The 26,423-nt window shown below is 39.5% G+C and overlaps 1 protein-coding gene across 5 annotated transcripts in view; it reads left to right on the top strand.

Moving 5' to 3' along the window:
* The window catches only part of APBA2 (amyloid beta precursor protein binding family A member 2), a 106,310-nt gene that overhangs the window by 65,486 nt on the left and 14,401 nt on the right, over nt 1-26,423 (top strand). For 4 of the 5 annotated variants that reach the window (XR_008733223.1, XM_055716597.1, XM_055716598.1 and 1 more), the window contains 6 exons: nt 7,074-7,154; nt 8,455-8,491; nt 14,582-14,727; nt 16,036-16,071; nt 17,638-17,724; nt 24,991-25,176. Coding sequence is in view for 4 of the 5 variants with exons in the window: in XM_055716597.1 (XP_055572572.1) it covers nt 7,074-7,154; nt 8,455-8,491; nt 14,582-14,727; nt 16,036-16,071; nt 17,638-17,724; nt 24,991-25,176 (573 nt within the window). In the remaining variant the exon portion in view is untranslated. The remainder of the gene's footprint in view (nt 1-7,073; nt 7,155-8,454; nt 8,492-14,581; nt 14,728-16,035; nt 16,072-17,637; nt 17,725-24,990; nt 25,177-26,423) is intronic. The other variant, XM_055716599.1, reaches the window with a different exon arrangement.

The raw sequence follows: 26,423 nt of genomic DNA, 5'->3' as shown, positions 1-26,423 counted from the left end.
CGCTAATAATCAACCTAGGAAGAAGTTTACTATGTGGAAAATGAGAATAGTCTCCTGTTGCAGATGAACACTTTACCACACAAAATATGAACAAGGGCTTGGTCTAAACCAAAGCTTGAACCACAGAAAGCTTGTCTCCAGATCAGTTCATTGCAATATATCCTGTCCTGCTTCATTTCCACAAAGCAGAATGGAATGGAGCAGCCCAAAGCCCATTCTGCTGCTCCCCGACAGAACTTTAGTTTCCCCTGTTGCATCCATAAGACATGGAGAGAATGATGGCATTTCCTGTTATTTTACTAATAAACGCTAACTCTATACAGTCAGGTAGTATAATTAAAAAATGGTAGAATCATTCAAGAAAAGTTAGCAAAACATTGGGCAGCAGCTGAAATAATACCAATGGAAGGTGTCTTTTGCATTAATGGGACTCAAATAATTGCTCCTCTCTGGAACCTCCCGTGTGGCAGAATTTACACTTTGTCCCGACTAGAGTCATACTTGTATGAAATACTGGCAGAGGCATGGCCTGAGAGCTACCTCTGATGGGTGGGGACTAAGGATGGCTGTGGGACCCAGCACCAGAGCACTGACCCTCTGATCAGCCTTTTGCTCTTCAAGTCTCATCTGCTTAGATTTCAGACTGCAGGCTCCCGAGTATGAATAGAGTAGAAGAGAATATGCAAACACATCTATGTACAAGAATAAAAGAGAAGGCTTTCAACAGCACCAACACCTTACCTTCACCCGTGCCCTTTGGAAGAAATGAGTTTCCCATTATCACCATTAATAAGGACCTCAGAGGGAAGTCTACTTTTCAGTGATGCTGCCTGTGACATGAATCTTATCGCTTCTCATTTCTCAGACATGCTTTCCTGTCACAGCACTCTCCAAACTATCAGGCTGCAACAAGGTCTTTTACCATCTCATACCAACATACTCTTCATGCCAGTCCCTCTGCTGCCTTCTCCTCATCTTGCCTCACCCAGGGCACATGTTCTCTCTGCTTCTTCCTTGGCTGCCCAACCTCTTAACAGAGCCAGCCACAGCTGCACCTCGTCTACATCAGCCAACCCACCGCCCCTGAAGCCAGCCCGCAGCTGTATGTTATCAATATTAATTAACCCAGCTTCATTCCTCTACACTTTCCTATCACTGGCATGCAACCTAACCAAATACACTCATACAAACTCCCTGGTAGGGACCCTGCAAGATTCTGCAGCATCAGTGTCATTTCACAACTTCCATATAGGCCACGTGCTTACACTTTTTCAACATGGAGACTCTGATAAACAGTTATCACTAAAAAAAATGTGAAAAAAATTTACAGTTTTGGGGTTTTTTTTGTCTCCATTGGTTTCTCCAATAGCTTTTCACACATCAGTGCTGCTACTGTGTAGTGTTTACCTGTACTAGTAGAGCTCAGTATTGGCAAAAAATATGTTGAGGCTTTTATTGCCTTCTCTTGGCATGGGCACAGTGCTCTCCTGCTGCAAAAGGGCCCAAATCCAGGAGTCTTTTGCCCATAAAAGATCTCACCCTTAGAACACTCTGAAGCTGCTAAGACTATAGACATTGTAGAAAAACCTGTATCTTAGGAATGTCGTATTGGAATTTGGTCTGAGTGTTATGGGATGCATTTGATAGAATTTGTGGAAAGCACAAATGAGTGTAAATAAAGAGTATTGAAAACTTACTCTCCCATGTGTTCTAGGCAGCGGCGGAGCAGAAATATTAAATAGCTATTAGTGAATGACAGTTTCCAAACCTAGCGTGTAAGTACTTACTGAAAAGCACTAAGCAGTCCATTCCCAAACAAAACCGGTTTCTCTATGCTAATTGGCTGAGTCACAGCTTTTTGGCAATAAACTCCTGACATCAGGAGGCAGCAAAATCAATGTCTTTTACCTAAAGATGCATTACAACTTCTGTGGGAAGTTTAAAGCAGAAGGCAGCATGCACGCCAAATTACATCTACATAAAAACGCAGTGGTCCGCACAGCTGTTTCTCTGAAACTCTTACCGTAGCTGGTTCTCAGTTTTAAGTATATGCAAGGATGAAAACCAACCTTAGGTCTTTAAGTTGATAAAAATCAGTTGGTGATTGTTTTAATGTTTATTGAAATTGGGTAGCATTGAAATTCTTTTCTACAATGCTTACATCTCTAAGCTTAATTTGACTCCTTTTCATAACACCAGTTCCATACTCAAACTTGACTGACTTGCTTGCTTTGAACTAGTCCTACAAATATTTTCCTCTTGCAACATGTGCTAGCACCACCTCTAAATTAGCACTTCAGTAACAGAATCTTTGTCAGAGAACAGAGCATGAAGTCTTGCTTTGTTTTTTTCTGTGGTCAAAATCAGAAATCCTTCATTTAGTCAAGAACAGGCTCACTCAGATTCTATCTTTGTAAGTGTATCCCACTGGTTCAGATTGCTCCTACTGCTGACAGCATATTGCCGATACCACGATAACTAATGCAGCAGTTCAGTAAGGGTACATAAAGCCATTCCCACTACACATCACCAGCATCTACAAGAAGACACATTATTTCAGTCCTGTAGTTTAATAGGAATAATACCACCATAATAGACTTGTTACAAGGTTACCATCTCTTGATTCAAAAAGATCTTTTAGACACACCTTGATGCATTTCTGTAAACTTAGTAGTGTTTAAATACCAGGAGGACACATGGCCCAATGATAAACAATCTTCAGAAACCAACAAAAGATCACACAAGTTGAAACTAGAAACAAGTTTTGTCTTTAAGCGACAAACATGATACTCTTCTGCTTTACCTTTGTTCTAGACAGAGACAACAAACCTGGACAAGTCAGTCAGATCTGTTTACTTACTTGTGCAACAGGTAACTTAATAACCTAGTCAACCAACCACAAAACATCTCTTTTCCAAGAAAGTTTTTTCTTCTTGGAACCTACCACAAGGAACCTTTTCCAATTGGAACCTACCACAAAGCATCTCTTTTTGAAGATTAGTAGTCTTCAAGATGACCTTCAAAATGCTTAAGCCGGTACATTGGTTTCTAAACACATTATTTGATAATTTTTGAACAGTAAATAAGTCAGCAGGTATGGATCATAAGCCTTATTATTCAAATGCTTAAGCAGAGTGATAAAGCCTTAACCACACACTTTGAACTGCACTCAGTGCTTGCCTACCAGCTCTTTAACAAAAGGTTTAACAATTTTGAAAAAAACTAATCGTTCATTCCACCCTCAGACAAATTATTCCTCTGAGTAAATAAAGAAAGGGACAAACCTGTGGTTTCCAGCAGAACATTCTCCAGCAGGAAAGTGCTTCTTCGGCACCGAGCGCCACAGCAGCATTCTGGATCACAGGCAGCAGCTTCAAGGAGGACCATATTGCTGAGATGAGCTTTTAACTGAAAACCTGAACATCTTGCACCAGAGTAAACAACCAGTAGTGTTAAGAACTGGCAAAACTCAATCACTACCAGCCCTCACCTCCAGCTCAGAAAGGCTGTGTACTGCAGGGAGAGGTGGTTATAAAGGTGCTCTGCTTGGCTGGGAGGGGTCCTGCAAGGCTGGTGGGAGGAGGGGGGTCCAGGTGGCCCCAGGCCTGGCAATTAGCCATCAGGACAGGGTATGGGTAGAGCTACAGGCTTATTTCTCCAGTGACCTCAAATTAAGCAGAATCTGATTTTCCTCTCAGCCTAAGGATGGCATTTTCTGCTGCCTCATGTTTCTTCACATGATGCTGGACGCTGCCTTAGGACTTGCTCAGAGGCAAAAGTATTAATAACACTACACCTTTAATATTTTTATATATATCTTTTGCAGAATCTATCCTCTTGTATGAATCTTGTCCTAGCATGAGAGGGTTTTAATATGGCTATGTCTCTGCGTTAGGAGCAGTCAATTCCAGATTTCTGGTTTAGCTTTAGGTCCTATTCTAAACTTCAAGTCAGGACGTAAAGTATATATACCTAGTGTTTCCCTCAAATGGGATTTTTTTCTAGCTATCATAACACTTAAAACTACAATATAAATTGGAAACTCTGAAGAAAGCAAGTATCAAGTCTGATAATTTGACATTGGTCAGATCACCCCCTGGGAGCACAAACGAACTTTCAGCCCACGCTGAATACTAGAATTTGTTTTCTAAAAATGATTCCATGAAGATGCTCCAAAACAGTCCCTTCATCCTTGGTCTAGAAGCATCTCCTTCCGTGCACACACGACTACATGGGCTGTGACTGGGTATGGCAGGTGCAGCCATGCCTGTGCTACCTAGTTTTTCCTTTGACACTGTAAGTTGTATCGAAAGAAAGGGAAACTTTTCTCCCTCTTCTTTCTGCCCTTTCCCTCTGGGATACCATGTTACCAGCCATTTATTTAGCACAAAGATCTCAACCCTTATGTTGTAAATCTGTTCGTTGTATCAGCCCATCTACCTGCAGGCAATTGTTTGGCACAGAAGGTCTCCGACCGGCGCAGCTCCCCTCACACGCGCTGCTGCCGAAGGGGCAGGGTGTGCTACACTCCAAAGCTGAGAGGATCTCAAGGGCGTGATACTACACTCAGCTTTGTTTGGAGGAAGTGCTCACAGCGACACCCTCCCCTCCCCATCACAACATTTGTAAAAACCAGCACGTTAATAGATCAGCCAGAGGTGGAATATACTGTGTGCACGGTTGTGTATAAAAGAAAAGGAAGAATTCTTTGTACCTGAGATTCTGCGTAATTAAACTGGGGGTCCCTAAATACGTAGGTGAAACACTGGAGAAGAAAATAAAAGTTGGCTTTCATATCCAGACACCAAATATTAAGTAAAACACATTTATTATGTTCCTTGTAGAGGTGATGTGATTGATCCCAACTTGTCACATGTTCATACAGATTTCTCTCTGGAACTAGCCAATACACAATAACAATATATAGACCACATATGTGACTAGGAAACAATAAACAAGCAAGGCTTGTTTATATTCCTAAAATCCTGAAAATAGGAACTTCAGTAAATTACAGCTATGTGTAAATCAAAAATGAAATGCAATCCAAATGTTTAGTCATATTTTATATTAAGACTATATGGGATTATATATGCAGCTATTACCAAAGAGCATGATTGGTATTATGATCCCCAGGGCTGAGTAAGTCCATTGACACGTAAGATTTTAGACCAAGACGTGTTTCAATAATGTTTAAGGCACCTAGGGATGCTTACTAAACCAGTCAGCCAATTCCTTATTTATATACACGTGCATTTTCAGTTCGGTCAAGTGTGTGGCAATCAGAACTGACAGAGCTTTAGAAGTATTAACATTCTGTTGTACATACTGGAGTTGCTATGTTTGCTGTCATTGTTTACAGTTTAATGTATCTTCATCGTGGCCATGTCATTTTCCCTGCTTAAATCATACTTGATGTAATCGTAATATTTTAGAGAATAATGTATTATTATTATGCTTGTTTTATTAAAGCCCTCTAGATATATTTTTACCTCGTAATATATTTCACTGCACATCAACACATATTGCTCCCTATTAGTTTAGCCATGCAATATAATTAGATTTGTCTTGTCTCAAGCAGAATAGAATTTCTAAGCAGGAACATGGTGTCCTGCATAGCTACTACAGCCGTGTAGAGAGGGCACTACTCAGCGGGTTCCCAAGACTTGGTGCTCTGTGTGTATCTCAAATAGTCTTTTTCCTTTCCTAAAATCCTACTTACTACTTGTGTGACATTTTGCTTTGTGTATGTTGTCTTACCTGAGAATTAGCATTACTACGCTAACAGCGCTGACGTGCCTGCTTCATGAGCACATTTCATTCAGCTGACTAAATATTATGTATAGGGAATAATTTGTCTAGAGCTAATCATGCAGACTTTCTTTGATTACAGCTATGTATCGCGTGTGGAAGTCAGAAGACAAAGAGTTACGTTCACATGTAAGATTCAGGCTGACCCTTTGCAATAATACTGGCTCGGTGTGACCCATGTGCACAGTTGTTGATACAAGTTCTTATTTGTGAAGCCTTAGAATGACAGTGGCATTTAGGCAGCCTTTTTTATACGTAATAGGGAAACTGGAGGGAAAAAAAAAAAAAAAAAAGGAAATCGAAATATCCTAAACCATAAAAATTTGTTCCAGAAATCACCTTGGTTTTCCAGATTTCTAACACTGAAACTTTGAGCAATGAAAACTTCACTTTCCTGGTATGTATGGGACATGGGCACTCCCTCTGCTGGGTGCTGGTATTTTGTGACCTGTGTCAGGTATGGGGAAGAAATTCTGCCCCTGAGAATACTTGAACTTAAAAGAGTGTTCCATAGTTTAAAGGACTTGGCATTTTCCTTGTGTAAAGTTTTGTGTTTTCTCTTTGACATTTCTTCAGAAGCCTGAAGCTGTGCTGCCAGCATCCCGTAGATTTGCATGTCCCAAAAGGAGGGAGATGCCATGAGGTATCTCCTGTGAACGCAGGATCACTGCTAGGATTCTGGGTTTCAGATCAGAGGTTGCCATTACGACTGTTTTGATTTTGTCTGGTACCGAGAATAATCACATTTAAAAAATCTGACTTTGGTTTCTGAACAGTTTGAACATGCCAACTTCTTAATTTCATATGAAAAATGTGCACTGAGATAGAATAGTTTAAATATAAATCAGTAGTGTAACTACCAGTTAAAGATAACTGAAATGTCTTATATTTTATTATAATTAAACAGCTCAAAATTTTTATATGAATCTTATGTTTGCCAGATTACAATAGGAAATTCCAACTATTATATGATGTTATGATATTTCAGTATCAGTAATGAATATTGCTGACACATAAATAACTACATATAACTACATATAAATAAGTACACAGAACAGCTTTGTGACCAATGACTGTCGTAAAGTAATGGAGAACACGCTAAATACAGTTTAATATGTTAATGTTTTATGATTTTTTTATTAAAATGTTATGAATGTAATCTGGTGAAAATTTTCTATCTTTGCACCATGGCCTTCCACTGAAAACTTTACTTTTGAAGCTTTTCAGAAGAAAAAGGGTTTGAAATTCTTTTTTTTTTTTTATAGATGTGCAATGGTTTAGAGCAGCCAAGGAAGCAGCAGCGTTCAGACCTCAATGGACCAGTTGACAATAACAATACACCTGAGGTGGGTACCGTAGGCCGTGTGGATGTTCTGCTGGTTGTCTTCCTGCGGTCATGCTTCTGTGAGGGAAAGCAGGCACTCAGTTGTCAGCTTTCTCCCTCTGTTTCTTTTCCTGAACTGACAATAAATAGCAGGTCTGCATATTCCGAAAAGTCTTTGGACCATACCCATGATTTTGTTGCTGCCACATTCATTTTATGTAACTGTCCGTGGCATGTACTCAAACCTGAGATTTTATGATGACATACCGAATAGGGAGAACACTTCAGAAATTCTCTTTTTGGATTATTGGAGAGCAAAATTAGCATAAAACAGAAATGTATTTCTGCCCCCACCCACCCCCCCCCCCCTTGAAACAAAAGGACTGCTTAGTTCACACAGGAATAATTATATTTAAATAACTCCTAAGATCAAGTACATCATTCAGTGCTGAGGGCTGAAATGATTCACATCTTTTTGAGTGGCCTCCGTGGTAAGATGTGTCCCGGCTCAGTCAGCTGTGAAAAGGATGCCGCAATAGGCAGAGCTGCTCTTGTCACTGAAGACTGGACCAAAGACGACATCCAGGAATGCGGCCGAGGTTATGCTTGGGGCTAGGCGCAGGGAAATGAACTTCAGGCTTAAAGCAGAAGGCTGTTATCCCAGAGCCATACAACATATTTAGCCTGCAGTCTGTTCTATTAATGAAGAGGCACGTTTCTAAAGCCTTCTCCCACACTGAAGAAATCGGCCCCTTTCCTGGAAACAGGAATACCTGAGGGGGCTGGCAAAAGCCAAGCAAATGGAAGGGCTGTATCTGTTAAATACTGGGAGTAGAGACCTCTAGCTTAAAGAGCACCCCTGCTGAGATTAACTGTAATGCTACGTGCGGTGTAATCAGGGACAGTTCTTTTTATTCATTGACCCAGAATCTTGCTTTGTAAAATAGTTAGATGTTCTTAATTGGAAATTTGGGCTATCATTAATAGGCAATGTGATCTAGTGGACAGAGTTTTGGAGCTGGGAATTGCTGGTTTGTATTGCTTATTTGACAGCTGACTTCTAGGTAATTTTCATGTTTTTTTCCCCTACCCTCCCTTATTTTTCTGTGTGGTGGGATCTGCTTAATAAGCTTTGAGATTCCAGGTAAACAGGACTATGTAACAGTTAGATTGGGGGTTAATTACTGTGTGCTAAATGGTGGCTATGCAGAAGTTATACAGAGAAGTTTTATTTTTTTAAAAATGATAGTTAATGAATATGAATTCACTTCAGTTTGTGAAAATGATTTTGTTACAGCTATACCATTTTTATTTCTTCACAGACAAAGAAAGTGTCTTCCTTTCCAAGTTTTGTTGATGGTAAGTTTCACATCATCCATAGTTAAAGTAGGATAAAATGGAAGCAAATGCTTTAATGTGTTTTAAATATCACAGTTCTAAAAACCAGTCAAACCGAAGAGAATACAGCTGAAAAGTTTTGAGGTATTCAACATTTTCATCCCCGCCTGTGGCAATGGGAGACTGGTGGTAATAAAAAGGAGAGGCAGGTAGAGCTCGCAGAAGGGTTAAAGTGAAGATGGAGACAGCTACAAATCTGGAAGGGGGTAAAAAAGGTGGTAAGAGGGGCCTCAGCATGGTGGAGATATATGAACATGTAAAAGCATGCTGTTCTTCGTGGCCTTGTGCAGAGGAAGGAGTCGTTCAACTGTTCAGAGCAGCCCCAGTATCACTTTGATATGATGCCCATTATTGCACTCTGGGAATCTCAGTTGTCGGCACAAACGGAAAGGTTCTCCTGATCGGACAAAGAATTGGTAATCCAATCCTCTCTTTAGGAGAGCCATGCTTTCATGTGTTCCTTCAGTCTCCTTTGCACTGCTATTACGCATTTTCTGTTTGGAGAAAAATAAGTCAATTTATTAACACAAGAAGGTAGACAGAGATAAAATGGGATTATACTGAAAACCATTATCATTCTCTGACTCACAGACAGCTGAGAGAGCTGAACAGGGGAAAATGCATACAGCTCTTCCTGCAAAGGCAACGTCCGCTCTGTGAAGTGAGCAAAGGCAGTAGGAAACTTCTAAGGATCTGACCCCTTATATCTGCCACGAACACACTTTTCCCCCCAACAGAAGCCATAAATAAATGTTAAAAACTTGATTTCTAATGCCATTCTCAACTGAGGAAAAACTACTAAGATTTAGAATAATAGTAGAATGTCTGGCACATTTTTCTTCTATTCCCTGATCTCATTAGCTTGACTAGCAACTTCTGGTTTTAGTCATTCCCTTGAAGAGCTAGAGCAAATTTGCTCTAGCAAAAGATTGCCCCGTTTACACAGATTGACAAATGAAGGAAATTACGTGTAACACTTAGCATGCACCGGCAAACAGGCCCTAAACAGAAGTAAATTAAATGCATTCCCCAAAAGTGGCAGAGACAAGAAAGCAAGCTGATTCTTTGTAATAAGCATCTACTGATTGTATAACAGACAAGCGTGAAGGGAGGCCAGCATGATCAGAGCTTTAAAACACTAGAAAAAACACCCTCACAGCACTTGCAGGTACAACTGCACACTTTTAATTTTATTGGGATAAAAAGGTTATGTCTTTTTCTTTCCTTACCAATCAGCTCACTATTCTGTTGGAAAGAGATCAGTATACCCTTTAGATAGCATAATACTTCTTTTTGTTTAGTTCAATCATTTTGCTTTCTCTGATTTTTTTCTATAGTCACACAGTAGGTGAGGTTAAGCTATCTATTAGGCTTTTCCTGTTGCAGGTATTATGTGGCATTGCCTAATACAAACAAATATGTAGGTCACTAAGAGCTTATGATAGCTAACGTGACTGCTCTCTGAAATAAAAGAAAAACACAGGTTTTATTATTAATTTGTGTGTAGAGTCCCAAAAGGAACAGGACCCTGCTGCACACCAGGAAAGATTCTGCCAGCTAACGCTCTCTGCTCTTCCCTGAGCCTTGACAGCAATACCACAACCACATTATGGTTCTATTCAACTGTTCAGGCAATTAATTTTCAGCATGACTCCTTATAGCTATATCTGTATCTCTGTTAATACATAATATTTTTCATGTGCAATGTGGACACAAAACCGAATTGGTTAACAGGCACAAAAAATATTGGAAGTGTGTCCTTTTGGTATTAGAACTGTTTCAGTAGTAGGTACCACTACATGCTTGTAGTGGTCATCAGTTCCATGTTCAGGGGTTCTGGCTTTTTGTTCTCTCGATTTGTCCTATCACCACAAATCTCATTCCCTTGAGCAGTAACAACCATACTGAAGTAAAGAAAGCAGCCAACACACGGAACTTCTAGATAGCCATTCTGCAAGGTGACGTGTGTCCTGTGTCCATTCCTCCGTATGCAGAATCTGCTGCGGTGCCACGCACCCTCAGGTCTCAGTGGCTGGTGGAGTGTGGTGGTTCTGAGCAGGAAGCTGCAAGTGCTTCTTTCTTGGTTTCCCACCTAAATCCTCGGTTTACACATGATTTTAGATAAATATAAAAATGTGTTCCTAACAGGTTATTAAATTCACTTATACTGAATTATTGAATGACTATTCTTATTATTTTATGAATGCAAAAGGTAAGTTAATTTAAAAAGGGTTAGACCTAGTCTACTTAGTGTAGAAATATGTTTATACTTGTTGCATTAATAGATCGGCAGAAACCCAAGTAATCTGTCGAGGTGGCAAGGTAGTGCAGAAATGTACAGTTAGATTTTTCAGAAATAGTTATTTAATGTTTAAGCACCAATAATCAACATAAAATTCCAATCTCTGTTCACATTGAACTAATCTTGGAGTTTCAAATCTATTTCTTTCTTCTTCCCTTCCTCATCAGTAAGCTTTACCCATGCTTACAGTCAAGGGCATGCTTAAGTGCTCTGATGAGCTGGGACCTCAGCCAAGTCTGCATTTCTGTATTATTTAAAGCAGTCAGAGATAAGGGAAGAAAACACTCAGGTAACCCAATTTGACCCTGACAATTCTCAATACCATTCCATCCTTCCAAGAGATGTTTTATTTTACCTGATAATTGCTTACATTGCCTTCCTGATGGGAGATGTATGTTGGAAATGTTTTCTGCCCAACATGCTTTTTTTTTTTTTTTGGGGGGGGGGGGGGGGGGCAGAGGTGACAGTGGTGTTTCTGTATTAGTTATTGCTGTAAGCGTTTTATACGTGCTGTTGTTTTTGTACATGATGATGCAGAATTTGTTGCTAGTATAATGAATCTGCAATAAGTAACTTTCTAATGCTCTGAAGAGATGATGAAACCATATCCAACTAAAAAACCCCAATATTTGAAGAATCCAAATAAATAAAACCAGGGTTCTAGAATTGCTTAAACCCCTAGGTTATTTCCTTGTTCAAGAAGTTTTTCAGACAAATTAGTTAAAAACGCCATTGTTGCTACTGAACAGCCAAGTCATAAGAAGAATTTGATGTTTCCTTTGTAAGACTTGTTAATTTCACAGACCCCTAAGATATGGACATGCCAGCAGCTTATATGTAAAAACAGATCTGTAAATGTGTCTTTGAAAGGAAAGTGCCTTTTACATAGCCTACCCGTGCCTTGGAAATCAAGACAAAAATGTCTTGCACAGAGATGTACAAAGCACTGATATAACCAGAAGTGGGCCAAATTTGACATTCTTGAAAATAGTTGAAGAGAAAACAAACTTTCCTGGGTTCAGCCAGAGCTTCTAAGATAGAAAGGAAGTTGATTAAGGGACTGATATGTTTTAAATAACTAGCACAACTTTTCTTGTTGACAAATCCTGCAGGCTCTTAGATTTATTTTTTTTTTGCTAGTAGTAGTAATGACTGTATTAGAACTTGTACCAAGAATTGCAGTTTTATTTGTCTTCAGACACACAAAATATTTACACACACATCCACACACACCCAAATTACCTACTAAAGGAGGTTAGTTAAACTGATTTAAACATTATGTGGGTAAGCATATTCCAGAGTTAAAGCAACCTTTATTCAATTTAGCCTGAAGTGAATGAAGGAAAACAAAATTCAAGCCACTTTAATTTTGCATGAGCGTCTTGCTGCAGGTATCTAATGAAGTTTTGCTAACTTAACATTAAATTCACATCTTTAATTAATTTCCTTCTTTGCTACCCTGGAAACAAGATGTCAATATCATGCAACATTAATATTTTGTTTCATGCTGAAAGAAGTACAAATGTATGAGACTTAAGGTTTAGGCCTGAAAAGACATACAAATAACATTATCAGAAGAGGCATCATATACAATACATCATCCATCTGCTGAAAAATGTAATGGTGCAAAGATGTAAGCAAAGAGGAGCAGAGATACAGTAAATGGAGTTCTTGTGGAATTTTCATTTTCTTTGATTTCATTCAGTGAGTTAGTGCTGCAGGAACAAGGATCATTTTTTGAGGTATTGAAAGACTTGGCCTTCATGAAAAGTTCCAGTGATTTTTTAAATTAATAGCTTCCCAAGGATTTCCTTGAGGGTTTTCATGCTGTCATGGAGATTGTAATGAAATGTTTTTATTCTTTCCCAATACTTTGAGAATGTTAAATTCCACAGAATTCTATTCTGAGTTATAGTGAAGATCCAAACCATTACTGGATTTGTATAGATGTGATCTAAAGCAAAATGTGTCCTCCTGTGGTATATAATTATCCTTTTGAAGCTTGAAACTAGTGTTAGCTAGCAAAACAAATAGCTGCATTTTGCGTGAGCATTGTTAATATCAGGTCTCTGAAGAGTGCAGGACTGGTATAAATATATGTGTAAGTTTATATGGTTTGATTACTGAGTTACGAAGACTGCTGTTTTTTTGCTGGAGGTTGACATCTCCAGCAGGCAAACATGAGGTCTCCACAGAGGTGTAGGTGTCAGCAATATTGCTTGAAGAAGAAAGTCACTTCTTTTAATTTATCTTCTGTTGGAAGACTTTTTCTAAATTAGAACAGGTAAATGGGAGATAGTAATGCTCACTAAAAGATATATGTGCAAATCACTATTTCAGTAAGTTTCATCAGCATAGCTTCCTGTATGTTCTTCCTTCTCCACATATTAATCTTTCACATTCAATTGATTGTAAATAAGTTGAACTAATGCACTGCATGATAAACCCTTTTTTTTAATTAGCGTCTCCCACCAGTGTCATTTTTCTCCTCACACATGAGACTGATGTACTTCAAAAAATGTGTTAGCAGCTTGGCAAGTTGATACCGCTCAAAGCAAATGTCTTTTGTAAAACTGTGGAGAATCAGAAAATATTCACTGTCAAGAGATTTCAGCCAAACCCTGGAATGACTGTTCTTTACTGTTGATCTAATCAAGCTAGATATAAAGCTTAACAGCTGAATAAAGAGGATGATGAGCGTGGCCCCAGTACTTTCCTTTATTTTCTTCTTCCCCCCTCCCCCTTTTTCATCCTTAGGAAGAAACAACTTGCAATATACAAGTTAATGTTAACAATAATGTTAATAAAGTCTCACCAAAGTCACTGTGTAATGAATACTAAGTGTATGCAAAGGCATTCTGTTGAATGGAGGCAGAGATGTAAAGAATATCAAGAAGTTTTTCAGTTCCACTATTTTCCTCTCTCTTTTAACATTACATTTTTCATACTCTTCCCATGTGCTCCTCTTCCGTAATTGCCTTCTGTGGCTTCCCTGCTTCCAGGGGAAAAGGCTGTGTGCCATGTTGTGCAGATGCCATTTATTAGGTACTGTGAACATTTTACTGAGCCCTGTGCTGAAGCACGTTTCTCCAGCTCTCGGTTTATACAATCTGTACCAGCCTGGGAACTGTATTTTGCTATCAGTCTCTGAATTCAGGACTTACACTTGACTAAACAGCATCGAGGTGCCTACTTTCCTTCTTGCCCAAACTTCCTGAGCTGTTAAGTGTCATGGTGGGCCTCTGCTGAAGCAGAGTACAGTGTTGTGCCCGTTGTTCATCAGCTGTTTGCCAGAGAGAATGCCAGAGAGAAGGACTCTGTCCTTCTACAAAAATCTCAAAAAAATGTGGAAGCTCAAATCTGTGTTCAAGCAGAAGTTCAGCTCGTGCACTGTAACAGTATATAAACCCAGTAAAAGTTACGATAAGGGAATATCAGCATTTCTGAAACTTGCAAGTAATTCCAGTGTTTTTATCAGTGCAGCACAGGAAAAAATTTCCAATGATTTTCCTCTAGAATTCCACGGTCAAACCATTATGCAATGTTTTAAATACTGTATGATCAGTTAATATGTTTTTGGGGGGAAATAATTGTAGGGAAAACCATGATTTTTTTTGCCCTGTATTTCTTCACTTCTTTCATATTAGCAAAGGTATTAAAACCATTGTTCAAGCCTCGATATCCTTCATTCAGCTTCTCGTCCCTCTACCCTCTTGTGGAAGGCGGTAACTGGAAATGTCTCCTGTCAGTTCCAGGACCTTGTGAACCTGAAGACCTCATCGATGGAATCATCTTTGCAGCCAACTACCTGGGCTCCACGCAGCTGCTCTCCGAGCGCAACCCTTCCAAAAACATCCGCATGATGCAGGCCCAGGAGGCGGTGAGCCGTGTCAAGGTAGGGGTTATGGTGTGTAAATACCGGCTGATCTTTTGACAGTTGATCTCTAAACAGTACGGGGTCTGCAGCTTCAGACTTACTCTGCAGTACGCTCATGTGAGTATAGATCTAGTACGGCAAATACCATTAGTTTCCAGTGCTTATTATGAAGACACTACAGAATCCCTGAAGAACAAAATATAAATTATTCCGGAGTCCATTCAAAATATTTGGAAGCTGTATGAAGAATTCAAGAATTAAAGACAAATTGCAGACTGCAATTAGGAGATATTCCAGTGGCAAAGCACAGGATATTTGTTTGGCTCTGGTTTTCCTCTTATGTCATTCATTGTGAAAATTACTCTCAATAGATTGAATTATTAATTTTTTAGGACGAGAAGATTCATTACTATTGTGTTTGGATTTGGTGTTACTTACAGTGAACAGTTTCTGGGTAAATAATGTAGCATAGACTGCTTCATACAGCTGTGTAAAAATGTTTTTGGTTAATAATCTAAGTAGGAGGGGCTTTTTTTATAATTGTTTGTGGATATGCTGTAAATGCCTCATCTGAATAAACACATGGTTAGAAAGAGGTAGATTTAAATGCTAAGAGGAGAATCATGTGCTTAGTCAATAAAGTATTTAATTGGTAAAAATAGCCTGGTTTTGAAGGAAACCAGTTTGGGAAAATCATTTACTTAGCAAGAGGCTGTCATGATTGATTTGGCATTTAGAAACAGATGGAAGGCAAAGAAAAGTCCAGTTCTTTAAATTTTCCAAACCTTTGAATTTCTACTTAGCATATTGTGATGTCTCAAGCCGTAAGTAATTGTTGATTGCAGTTAACTCCCTGAAAACTGTTTAATGTATTAATAACAATCCTAATCTATCAGGGATACTTGACTACTTGAGATAGTCACAGAATAGAGCTTGAGTTACATTTTATTCAACAATTACCTGTAGGCATGATTAATATGGACAGAAAAGCCTGAGTTTAAAATAGCACATGTACTGTCATTTTAGACTGCTCTATATTTGGCAGGATAAATGTTATGAGCAGCTGTTAACAGACAACACTCTGGTACCGATTTTTTTGTAACCTATTGACAACATGCATAATGCCATTAAATCCAATTATGCTTGAGATTTGCATAAGATACAAACAAGTGTTTCTCTCTTGCACATCCTTCTCCCACTGCCCCCAGACTTTAACTTTTAACAGTCTGGATTCATAGTCAAAAGGTTTCCCTGACTTCCCACACTGTCTTTTCTCTTTCTTTGTGTGTACATCTGTCTGCATTCTTTTTTTATGCTACTCCTCAGAGGATGCAAAAGGCGGCTAAAATCAAGAAAAAAGCGGTGTGTAAACTGTTTTTCTTGACTGCTAATGTTTCCTTACATTTTTGTTGTACTTGTTCTCCATGGAGTGTTGTGTCTTTCATTATGGGTCCTCATAAAGTGTGATTTTGGTTTCTTCTTTGTGAAGTAGTAGAACAGTGGATGGAATAAAATGAACTCATTTTCTTCATTGTTCATATGCTGGAGTGGCTGTCTGCTGCTCTTCTTCGGTTGAATACCTGTGATTTGTTTCGTCCAGATACATAGCCAATGTTATCTGGGAAATTTTTTTTTAATGTAATGATTATTTTTATTTTGCTAACCGAAGCAGTAAGAGGTATTTCCTGTGCCAGCGACTTACTGTATATTTTATTAAATTATTATCAATACTTAAAAATAAATAGATTTACCAGGTAGTAGCTGGAACAATTCATACCGGAGACATTTCATTTGGTTAAAAAGTGTACTTCAGTTAACTACATACAGTTGACAAATATCACTAAAATTAATCTTGCTCTTTGTGATGGTCTTGGATGAAAGCAATGCAAGTAATCTCTGCCAGAGGATGTGCTTGCTTTGTGTTTTGCTGGATGGGACTTAATCCAAATAAAATCAATCTGAATGAATTGTAGGCACAGCTAAGCCTTTGTAAGTACAGAAAAGAGCAGCAAATACATCATTCTTCTTTGCACTGTTTCATCAAAGAGCCTGTCTCTGACCTGGAGACTGATGCCTGCCTTTAGCAGAGGGTGATACAGGCTGTGGGTGCTGCTAAATACCCATTTGCCGTAGAGCACCGTGGACAAGGAGCCTGGAGGAATAAATAGGTTCCTGCTGGAACTCAGAGTATTGGTCTGGCTCTTGGATGATGTGTCCGTGAGAGGCAGCAGCTGCTTTGCCACTCGCTGTCCTGTTTTTCTCACGGGGGCAGAGCCAGCAGTCACCCTTGGGGAACCGTGTGGCATTGTGCTGTAATCCGGCTTGCTTTGGGACCGCGGTTTCTAATGGGATGCGGAACTGTTTCTCTAGTGAGCAGTGCTCAGAAGCTGAGGTCTAAAAGTCATCTGATGGCTTTCTGTGCTGTGAAATACTAGCTCAGTGCTCAGTTCCTTGTTTTTCAGAAATCTAAAAAAAAAACCCTAAACCCCACCGCAGCCCTGAGCACCAGCTTGCACTATTTTTTGGTGAGCTCACTGATGATGGCAAGGGCTAAGCAGCTAATGGGGAGTAAGTCACTTTCTCAGTTCTCCTACTTTCTCCAGTCCGGTGCATCGATGGGACAGTGGGGAAGAAACAGCTGTACTCTTTCTCCTGTTCTGCCTATAAACAGAGAATGTTAGTACTTGAGCTGTCAGTCCCACGGGGTCCGAAAATTTACTCTTGCCCACAAAATCAGAATATGCGTTACTCTTTCCATGCAATAAAGGCATTCTTCGCATGTATTCAGAAACACCTTTGAAAAACTGTGTTTGCAGTGGTTTAGTAGTGCGGTTGCCTCACATCATGTTATGCTTGAAGCATTCAGTGAATTTGTCACTCTAAAGAGGAAATGAAAATTCCCTTTGTAACAAAGCATCTGTCTTTTAGACTTCAGAGGGAGATTCCCAGGCCTTGACTGAAGTGGATCTATTCATCTCCACACAGAGAATCAAAGTTTTAAATGCAGACACACAGGTAAGTTATGATTAAAACTCTTTTAAGAATAATGTTGAGTCAGACTGGGCTTTTATCCTGTTAGTGGGAAACTGCTAAATTTGGATAAGTTCTCTCCTGTGGAATAGTCAGAAAGAGCAGTGTTAGATCTGCTATTGCTGGAACACTTGCCATTCGCCAATATATTAATACTGACACCAGTTTTGCTTATTTAATGTATTGGAAAATGTCTGCATGTTGCTGAGATCTATAATTCAATTTAGGAAAATATCCAAAAGTCTTTCAGACTTTCCCTGAAACAGTTTCAGTACGCAAATTTATGGTCTGACAGGGAAGTCATTTCCTGCTTTGACTGAGCTGTTCATATCTTGCCATTTTTAATGTGTAACCTCCAGTTTTTCCATAAATCACATCTGAACTACTATCCTCTTTGTCTAAAGTAAATTATTAATTATTTATATTAAAGAAGCATCTGGAGATCACAGCAATGACCAGCCTCATCTTCTAGGAATACACATATTCAATAATGAGGCGGTCTTCATGAGAAGTTATTTTTAAAAATAATTTAAAATTAAATAGATGTTATTTATACATGGGTCCCAACATTTAGGATAATAATCTCCCAAGATCTCTTAGACTTTCATCATACTTACATAAAGCCCTTAAATTTCCATTCGTATGAGAAGTTTTGAACAGGAAATTTTAGTGACTTTTTTGCTTTAGTTTTAACTAAAAAACTCCACTGTACGCAGCTAACAGCAGTTGAAAAATAGTAAGACCTCAAGTGTTGTTAAATAACAAACCATTTATAAAGTGCTTACTTAAGCTTGATATAGCTGAACTAGGAAATTAATCTTATAGTATTTGGAAAAATGGTTGAAGTGACCTTACACTGTCCTTCCAGACTTTACAAAGGTAATATTTAGTCTTTTTTTTCAGTAGCGGAACAGAGCAAGGATTGTAGGTGATTTTAACTGTCAGAAAGATCAAACCAGATGAACCCTTTGTAGGCAGTTGGTAAGTGGAGATGAGTAAGAGCACAGATTTATCAAAAGTAAATTGTATCAAATCAATTGTTTTGTGACGGCATATATTTGTCCATGGCACAGAAGCAACACACATTGACTTAAATAAGGCTTTTTTTGGTCATATAATATTTTCTAGATTATATGATCTAGAAACAAGAGATACAAGCAGACTAAAAAATTTCTGGGAGTGTACTTATTTCTGATATATTGCCATCTACATGGCATAAAGAGATAAAGAGCAGAGGGAGACTCAAAAGAATGTTTCTTTGATGTAGTACTGTTCAGTATTTTCTTAAACAACTTAGAAGATGGAAAGAGAAAATGGTTATTGAACTTGTGTCTTGGTGTATAAGATCAGAGTTCAGAAATATCATGGCTAACTAAAGAAATAAGCTGAAACTGTAGGAGGTATTTTAATAAAGATAAATGTAGCACTCTACATTTGTTTGTTTTCAATTAGTATATAATTTGTTTTTCTAACAATACAAACCATGAGGCACCTATTTCTTCCCGAAATCGTAAGACAGCGTTACTACCTTTTAATGTGAGGGCAACGATAGTATCTCCAGGAAATGGATTCTTTTTCTTTTAACATAAGCAGATGTCCTTAACGTGCCACTAGAACTCCCAAGAGATGGAGCCAGATGAGGAGCAGAATATCCCATCTAACATGGGCAGCAGTATTTATAATCTGCCATCCGTAAATTGTCCTGATACTGCATTTCATACGTGGTAACTAATACATCTATTTGTTATGGTTCAGCCTTTTTTTGACCTCATGGTAAATTTGCATCATCCAGAGAGTATTATTTATTTATTACGTATTATCAAAGCTTATGACTACTTTTTGCATTAGCAGAAAATAAAATGCTAGTAATTATCACTGTAAATATGACTACAGATAGTTATAGATAAATGAACAGCTACAGTTTATAGTTGCAATGTATGGCAGTAAATAGACTAATTCTCTTTGCTGAGTAAGGATGAGCCTTGGTGGAAGTCCCGCTTTCCCTTCTTTAAACTGTTGAGCATTTCAGCTGAACACCAACCCTTCTAAAAATAAAGAAGGAAAGACCTTTGAGGCAGACCATAAACACCTTGTCAAACTAACTGTTACCTTATTCTCCTGATTCCCCGGAGATTTTTAGTGATACAAAATGCAGTGCACCGTGAGGAACGGTGTCTCGTGTAGTCTGTTCAACGAGATGAAAACAGCAATATTGGAAATTATTATAATTACAAGCTCTCTGGCATTTGGCCTGGGGTTTTTAGCTTCTTTCTTTTTTCTTTTTTCTTTTTTTTTTTACAGTGGGTCTTTCAAGGAGCTGTAAGAGACACTCCCATGACTTTTTAGCATTGCTGTCAGCATGCTTTTACATTTTTTGGCTGGGTAATGTTTTTCAGTGCTAGTGGAGTTTCATGACTGGTGTAATTACCGTCAGTCTATTTCAGCTGGTGTGGCAGCTGGCAGAGACGATCTGTTCTTTCATGGCTTTATCAATTATATAAAACCTATTTCTGCAGCATGCCGTCCATGTTTTAATCCATGTTTAGTATTGTACAGCTCACAGGAGGTAGCAGCTGATTTAAAACGTAAAATGCTCCGGTAAAGGATGCCATACGGCAGGGTTCGGTGCTGAGAAGCCCCAGTAAGGTGTATTGCCACGCTGGTGCTGAACCCATCCCTGCCACTCCTTAGTTGCTCATGCATTTAGTTACTGAACACTTCCAGCCCGAGCTGACCACCTGTAGCGTATGTAGTAGAAGCACCCTTAGGTCTGGCCACACGCCTGCTTCATGCGAGGGCGATGTTCCCTGTGCCGCACCTTCACAGGCTTGCAGGCAGGGCATGGAGCAGCACAGCCGCCAGTCCTGTCGTCTTCCTCGTTCAGCAAGGAGAAACTTTGAGTGAAGCAACTGGGAAAAGCAGTAGGGGAAAAGAAAGAGAGAGGTCACAAAGGTGTATGCGCAGAGCCTCTGGCAGATGGCTGATTCCGTAACGTCGTCTGGCTCCTTAGGCTGTCTGACAGTCTGACAGAACGACTTCACTTGAAAGCTGGGGAAAGTGCTTAGGTTTTCCTCCTTCAGGTGTTCTTCGGGTTTCAAGAGGGACAACAAATGGGATTCTAAAAGATTTCCTGAGGAAGGAAGGGGGATTTTGAGAAAGGGGAACCTGGACAGGAGAAGGCAGAACAGGGGGGCTGGAAAAGGCCAAGAAAGAGGCTGAATTTCTAAGAACAACTATAAGGGTAACAAGGATGGAATGGATAGGACTAGAAAAGGGACGAGGGAAAGAATAGAGAAACAGATGGACAGAGATGGGAGTCATGGGAAAAGTAACAGAGAGGGTGAAAATGGGATAATGGTAATGGAAAATAGAATGGAATGGAATATGGAGTGAGAAAGGAAAAAGTCAAGTCACGACTAAGTATAAAGTAAAGATGTGTTTACAGTCGCTATATATTATTTGCCTTATTCCAAACTGAAATTGCATTAGACAGGAAAAAGCTGGGGGGGAATGGGGGAATGACTGCTTTCACCCCTACAAGGGGAAAATACAAAGAAAACCTTTGAGTAACTTCTGTGTGATGATAAGGACAGAAAGACTTTCCTGGCAGGTGAGATTAAATGCATTCATTTTCCCAGTCCCTTCACTCCTGTGCACACGGCAGGTATGATTACACCCTTACAGAGTACTTAGTGCAGAGTGCTGAAAAGCAATTATCTCTGCAGAGCTCCCAAGACCCTGCTGAGAGATGTCCATTATAAAACATTTTTCCATGCTGAGAGAAGTGCTATAAATCCTCCTGAGCCCCTGCAACCCTTGAGACACCCCCCAAACCATCTCTTAAACGTCATCAGTTTTCGTGGTTTAGGGATAAGCGTAGAACATCTTATTTCAAGCCTGAGAAGAATCATTACGATAATTTTATGGGTAGTGATTCTCTTCAGTAAGACAGGCGGTTCTAAGCAACAATGATTATTTGTATTTTTCTCTCTCTGACAATTGTACTGAAATTCTTAAAACAATTATTCTTGTAGACTTGAGGAACAATCTTTCTCTTTTAGGCCTTAGATATTTGTTCAGCTAATGGTAAACTAATACGTAGCTGTTCATATAAAGGATGCTGCTACTTATATAAATGATGAAAATCATGTATTATCTCATACCACGTTTTGGGGGTTTTTTTGAAGATCAGATATCAGGGGAAACACTGCCACGACAGACACAGCAAGGAGGGTGTCTCAGTCACCTAACGTGGTGGAGTTAGATGAAAACTGACCTTGTGCCGATCACTGGGATCTTCTGATACATATCAAGAGCCACTAGCAAACAAAAAAAATATCCGACAGAAAAAAACCAACCCAAAAGGCCTTCTTAACTAAGAACAAACCAAACCAAACCAAACCTGTAGCCAATTTTTCTTCCTTCACATTAGGAATATCCACACATATATCTAAGCAGGTGCCAAAAGCAGCAGAGACAACCTCAGTCTTGGCTAAGAACTAAAGGTATTTTTAGACACCAGAAAGCAATTTACTGATTTAGAACTAACAGACATCACAAAGTGAAGTGAAACAAATTAATTCAGCATGTTTTGGGTTTTTTTTATTCCAATTCAGGCAGAATTCGGTGCATGTTTTTAGCTGTTTGGGGAGATGGGGGAAAGGGACATCCTCAGCTAGTTTGATCAATAAAACTATTATGCTTCTGGTTGTTTCCAGTTTGACCAATAAATAAAAGTCTGAAAAACTCTCCAAACTGACCAATGACCCCAGCAAGAAGGAATTTTGGGATGGGCCCCTTCTGTTTCTTAAAGAAGAGAACAGTTCATCTCTACAATGGCAAAATACGTAAAGAAATGATAGCAAACAAAGCTAACGAAGCATGGGTTGGAGGCACTTTGGCTTGGTCTTTGTTTCAGTGGAAAGCTTTATCTTAATTAAAATAAGTGCTTAGCATAAGGTTTTAAAGTAAGCAGCATCCAGTTTAAGAATCCTATAATGCTTAGGTTTGGAACGTCCCGTACAAACAGGATTTGTACTCTTTTTTTTGCCTTAAAATAAGGATGCTCAACCAATGGCAACAGCTTGGATTCACACCAGCCATGCCTGAGACCTGAATTTAATTACCCTGGCAGCCTGCTATTAAAATTACCTCTCACGGGTCTCCTGCAGCCTTCTTTGTCACAGAAGTGCAGCGTGGTGTGGCCACTGTAATAGGACGCAGGCGCTTTACTCATGTGCCGGCGAAGCAGAGTCTGGCTCGCTTTGAAACTGAGGAGGAGCAAAGGCTGAGGCTCCGGGTACCGAGGATGAGCTCTTCCAGTCAGCTGGTGATATATGGGCGGTGGGGGGTGAGGGGGGAAAGCACGCTCACCTAGTGAAGAGCAACATACAGTCCTGGAATATCTCCTCAGGAAAAAAAATGTAAATCATCACTGCCTTGAAATATGCTTCATGGCTTCTATGGGTCCTTACAGCTAGGAGGGTTTTTCTAATATCTCATCTGAACTATCAAAATATCTGCCAGATAAGCATTACTAACATACGTTATATTATCTTTTTTCCCTAGGAAGTTCTCTTCCTCCGCAATTGTACACAGACTTCAGTAATAGTGATTTTTTCCAAGGCACTTAAAGGAAGTACAGTCAATCCGGTTACTTGATTGTGTGAGCATTCCTAAAACTCTCAGTTTAAACCTAAAAGGTTCTTATGGAACATCTTCCATAGCAATATGCCTTTCTGGGAACTTAAAAAACTTGTAGCTTTTTATTTAGTTTGATTTTTAAAAAAGCCTAAAAGGAGAAATCGGGTTGCTTATACAGTATCTTGAAAAAAACCTGTACGAAGGTACAAATAATTTTCTAAAACATTTGCGTAAACAAGTTTCTCATTCTGTTTGTCTTTGCTGTCCGAAATGTATCACAGTCCTTTGAAATTATACCGTAGCAATGTCATGTACATTGTTTAGTAAAATAACATTATTTTACATATAGAAACCTTTTAAGGAAAATGAGACTGCTAGCTGTTGAGCCACATTAATTTATTCATTCTTAATGCTGAGTTCAGAAATAATAGAACTTATTGCAAGTTCATACTTAGCGGTGAATAGAAACTGTTGTAAAATGTTCTTGAAGGTTCTTCCTTCTGGGACCTTATCGCTCTTTTCTGTAAGAAACAATTGATAGAAACATGGACTGGAGGTGGAAACAAAAAATGAAATGGTAATATCTGAAATAAAACAAATTTAGTGACCACATACCCTTTTCTGACTACAAATACGCACTCGGTTTTCATTTGTCCAAGACAACTCAGTAATTAATCACAGCCACCGAATAATGACATATTCCTGTGAGAAAAACATTTGGAAGTAGCAGGTTGGGATTTCCCTGCTAAAAGCAGAAACTAAAATAAGAGTTTAAAAGGCTAAAGTAATTAAAAGGGTGCAGAGCTCAGGGATTTGAGATAGAGGCTTTTTATATTTAGTACTCCTTGTGTGTTCTTACATAAGAAATGTTCATTAGGATGAAGCTTGGGCTGATTTCCCCTTACAGTCATCCTCACAGGCAGCAGCTCTTCTGAGCGGAGGTCTCCCAGCACGACCATACTGACAGTGACTGGAACAGGATTTTAACTGTGAGCCCAGACCCTAGACCAGTTCCCTCCAAACTGGTGTGAGATACGTAGGTAGCCAGAGAAAAGGATTAAAAGTTCTGCCTAGAGAGAAGGTGAACTACTGCCTTCACAGCTCTTTACAAAGAAAGTAAGTATTGCTTTGCTGTATGTAAGAAAAAGTTACCTTAGATATTATTGCTATTATAGGACATGATTAAAAAAATTGGGAACTTAGAACGTCTCCTCATGCATATCTGGCTTCCCCAAAACCTGCTCTATCATTGTGAAACACATCTACTTAATTCAGCAAAACTAATACAGAAGGGAAACACGATTTTCCAACGGCATGCAAACGTTTATAAAACATGAGTATTGATCTTCATTATTGCCTTACAGTAGCAACCATGTTGTATTTGCTCAGGCAACACTTCCACTGGGACCAGTTCCTTGAGCAGGCACCCTGCCTGCCGCTGGAGTTCGGGCGCAGCCTGCGCAGGGACGTCGGGGCTGGGGCTGTAGGAAGCACCTCTGGAGCCTGTGTCCTTCTCCAGCAACAGGCCATCAAGGAGAGGGAAGATGCAGCATGTGCAGGGTAACGGCAGGCGTGAAGAGTTACTGTATTGCCCTTTGCTTTCCGCAGGAGACAATGATGGACCACGCGCTGCGCACTATCTCCTATATCGCTGATATCGGTAACATCGTGGTTCTGATGGCGCGCCGCCGCATGCCGAGGTCGGCTTCTCAAGACTGTATTGAAACGACACCTGGTGCCCAGGAAGGAAAGAAGCAGTACAAAATGATATGCCATGTCTTTGAATCAGAGGATGTAAGTAAATGGGATTACATTTATTATACAACATATGTCATTTCTAGAATCTGAAACGACATCTAATTTCTTGGGTGAATTTTTGTTGTCAGTAATCTTTTCTGAGTGACGCTGCAGGTAATCTGTGGAGACATTCGCCAGTTGTTTGCCTGTACTCATATCTCTTCTGCCTCCACAAATCCATGTCACAAATTCATGTCTACCTCTCAGTCCCAGAATACCCACTCTCTGTCTCATGTATTACAGAATCACTTGTGTTCTTTCAACAATGCTTCCCCAGATGCTTTGCTGCCTCATTATTTGGATGTGTTGGATTTTGCTGGAAGTCAGTGGCCATTTATGGCTGAAATTAATTTATGAGCTGTCGCATTGATCATTCATCCTGTACTGGATCCTTTAGTCCAGCAGGTTGGCCCATAATGACACACATACGCCTCCAGACACCTGGCAATGAGGTGGAACCGTTCCCGACCCCTTCCAAGCTGAAGCCAGGTTGCTGAGAACATCTCCCGATGTGGTGGGCCTGGCCAGGGCTGCCCTCTGTCCCGTCCATACTCCCTTGTGGCTTATTTACCTGTAGTTGGTATATGTGCTCTCAGACGGGCAACTTGATCCTTTGATCTTTAAGAACACATTCGGCTGTTTATTTTTCCATTCTCTTTTTTGATCTGTAGCAAAGATTTAGAATTTTTATGTAAATGCAAGAGAGATAAGAAAGTTTAGTTCTCTGTATTTCTAGATATTTTTCTTCATGGCCAGAAGAGTTTAGCAATTGTAAAGTAAAAGGCTAGGAAGAACTTGCTCTCACTAGTCTCTCACAACAATTATGCAACAGAAAACATAATTTTCTGTCATTTTATGCCATAAGATACTCTGAGATTCAATACCGTATTAGCCCTGAACTACTTTTTATTAAAATTCTGTTTAAAAAAGGAGTGACCGCTTCAGAATTTAGGTTCTAATTTTCACTTGCATCAGAAATACCAAAAGATGAAAGACCTCGGAGCCATTCTCGGAGTAGGATTGCAGAAGTACTGGTTGCAAAGGAGTTCTGTACACGTCTGCTGCATCCTGTTTCACCCAGGTGAAAATCGGTGGCATGCCATGCCCTTACCCCTTGTGGCAAAGGGAGATTACCTTGCTTTACTGCTTTGTACATTCAGGTGTGTTTTGGTAGCAAAATAGGAATTTGTGTCTGTTTCTGCCAGATCAGAGGACTTCAACCTAAAACAGCTGTAGAAAAAAAT

Source organism: Falco cherrug, chromosome 7 (genome assembly GCF_023634085.1).
Source record: "Falco cherrug isolate bFalChe1 chromosome 7, bFalChe1.pri, whole genome shotgun sequence".
Lineage (NCBI taxonomy): Eukaryota > Metazoa > Chordata > Aves > Falconiformes > Falconidae > Falco > Falco cherrug.
Note: the sequence above shows the minus strand (reverse complement) of the source record. Positions and strands in the feature narration are given on the sequence as shown.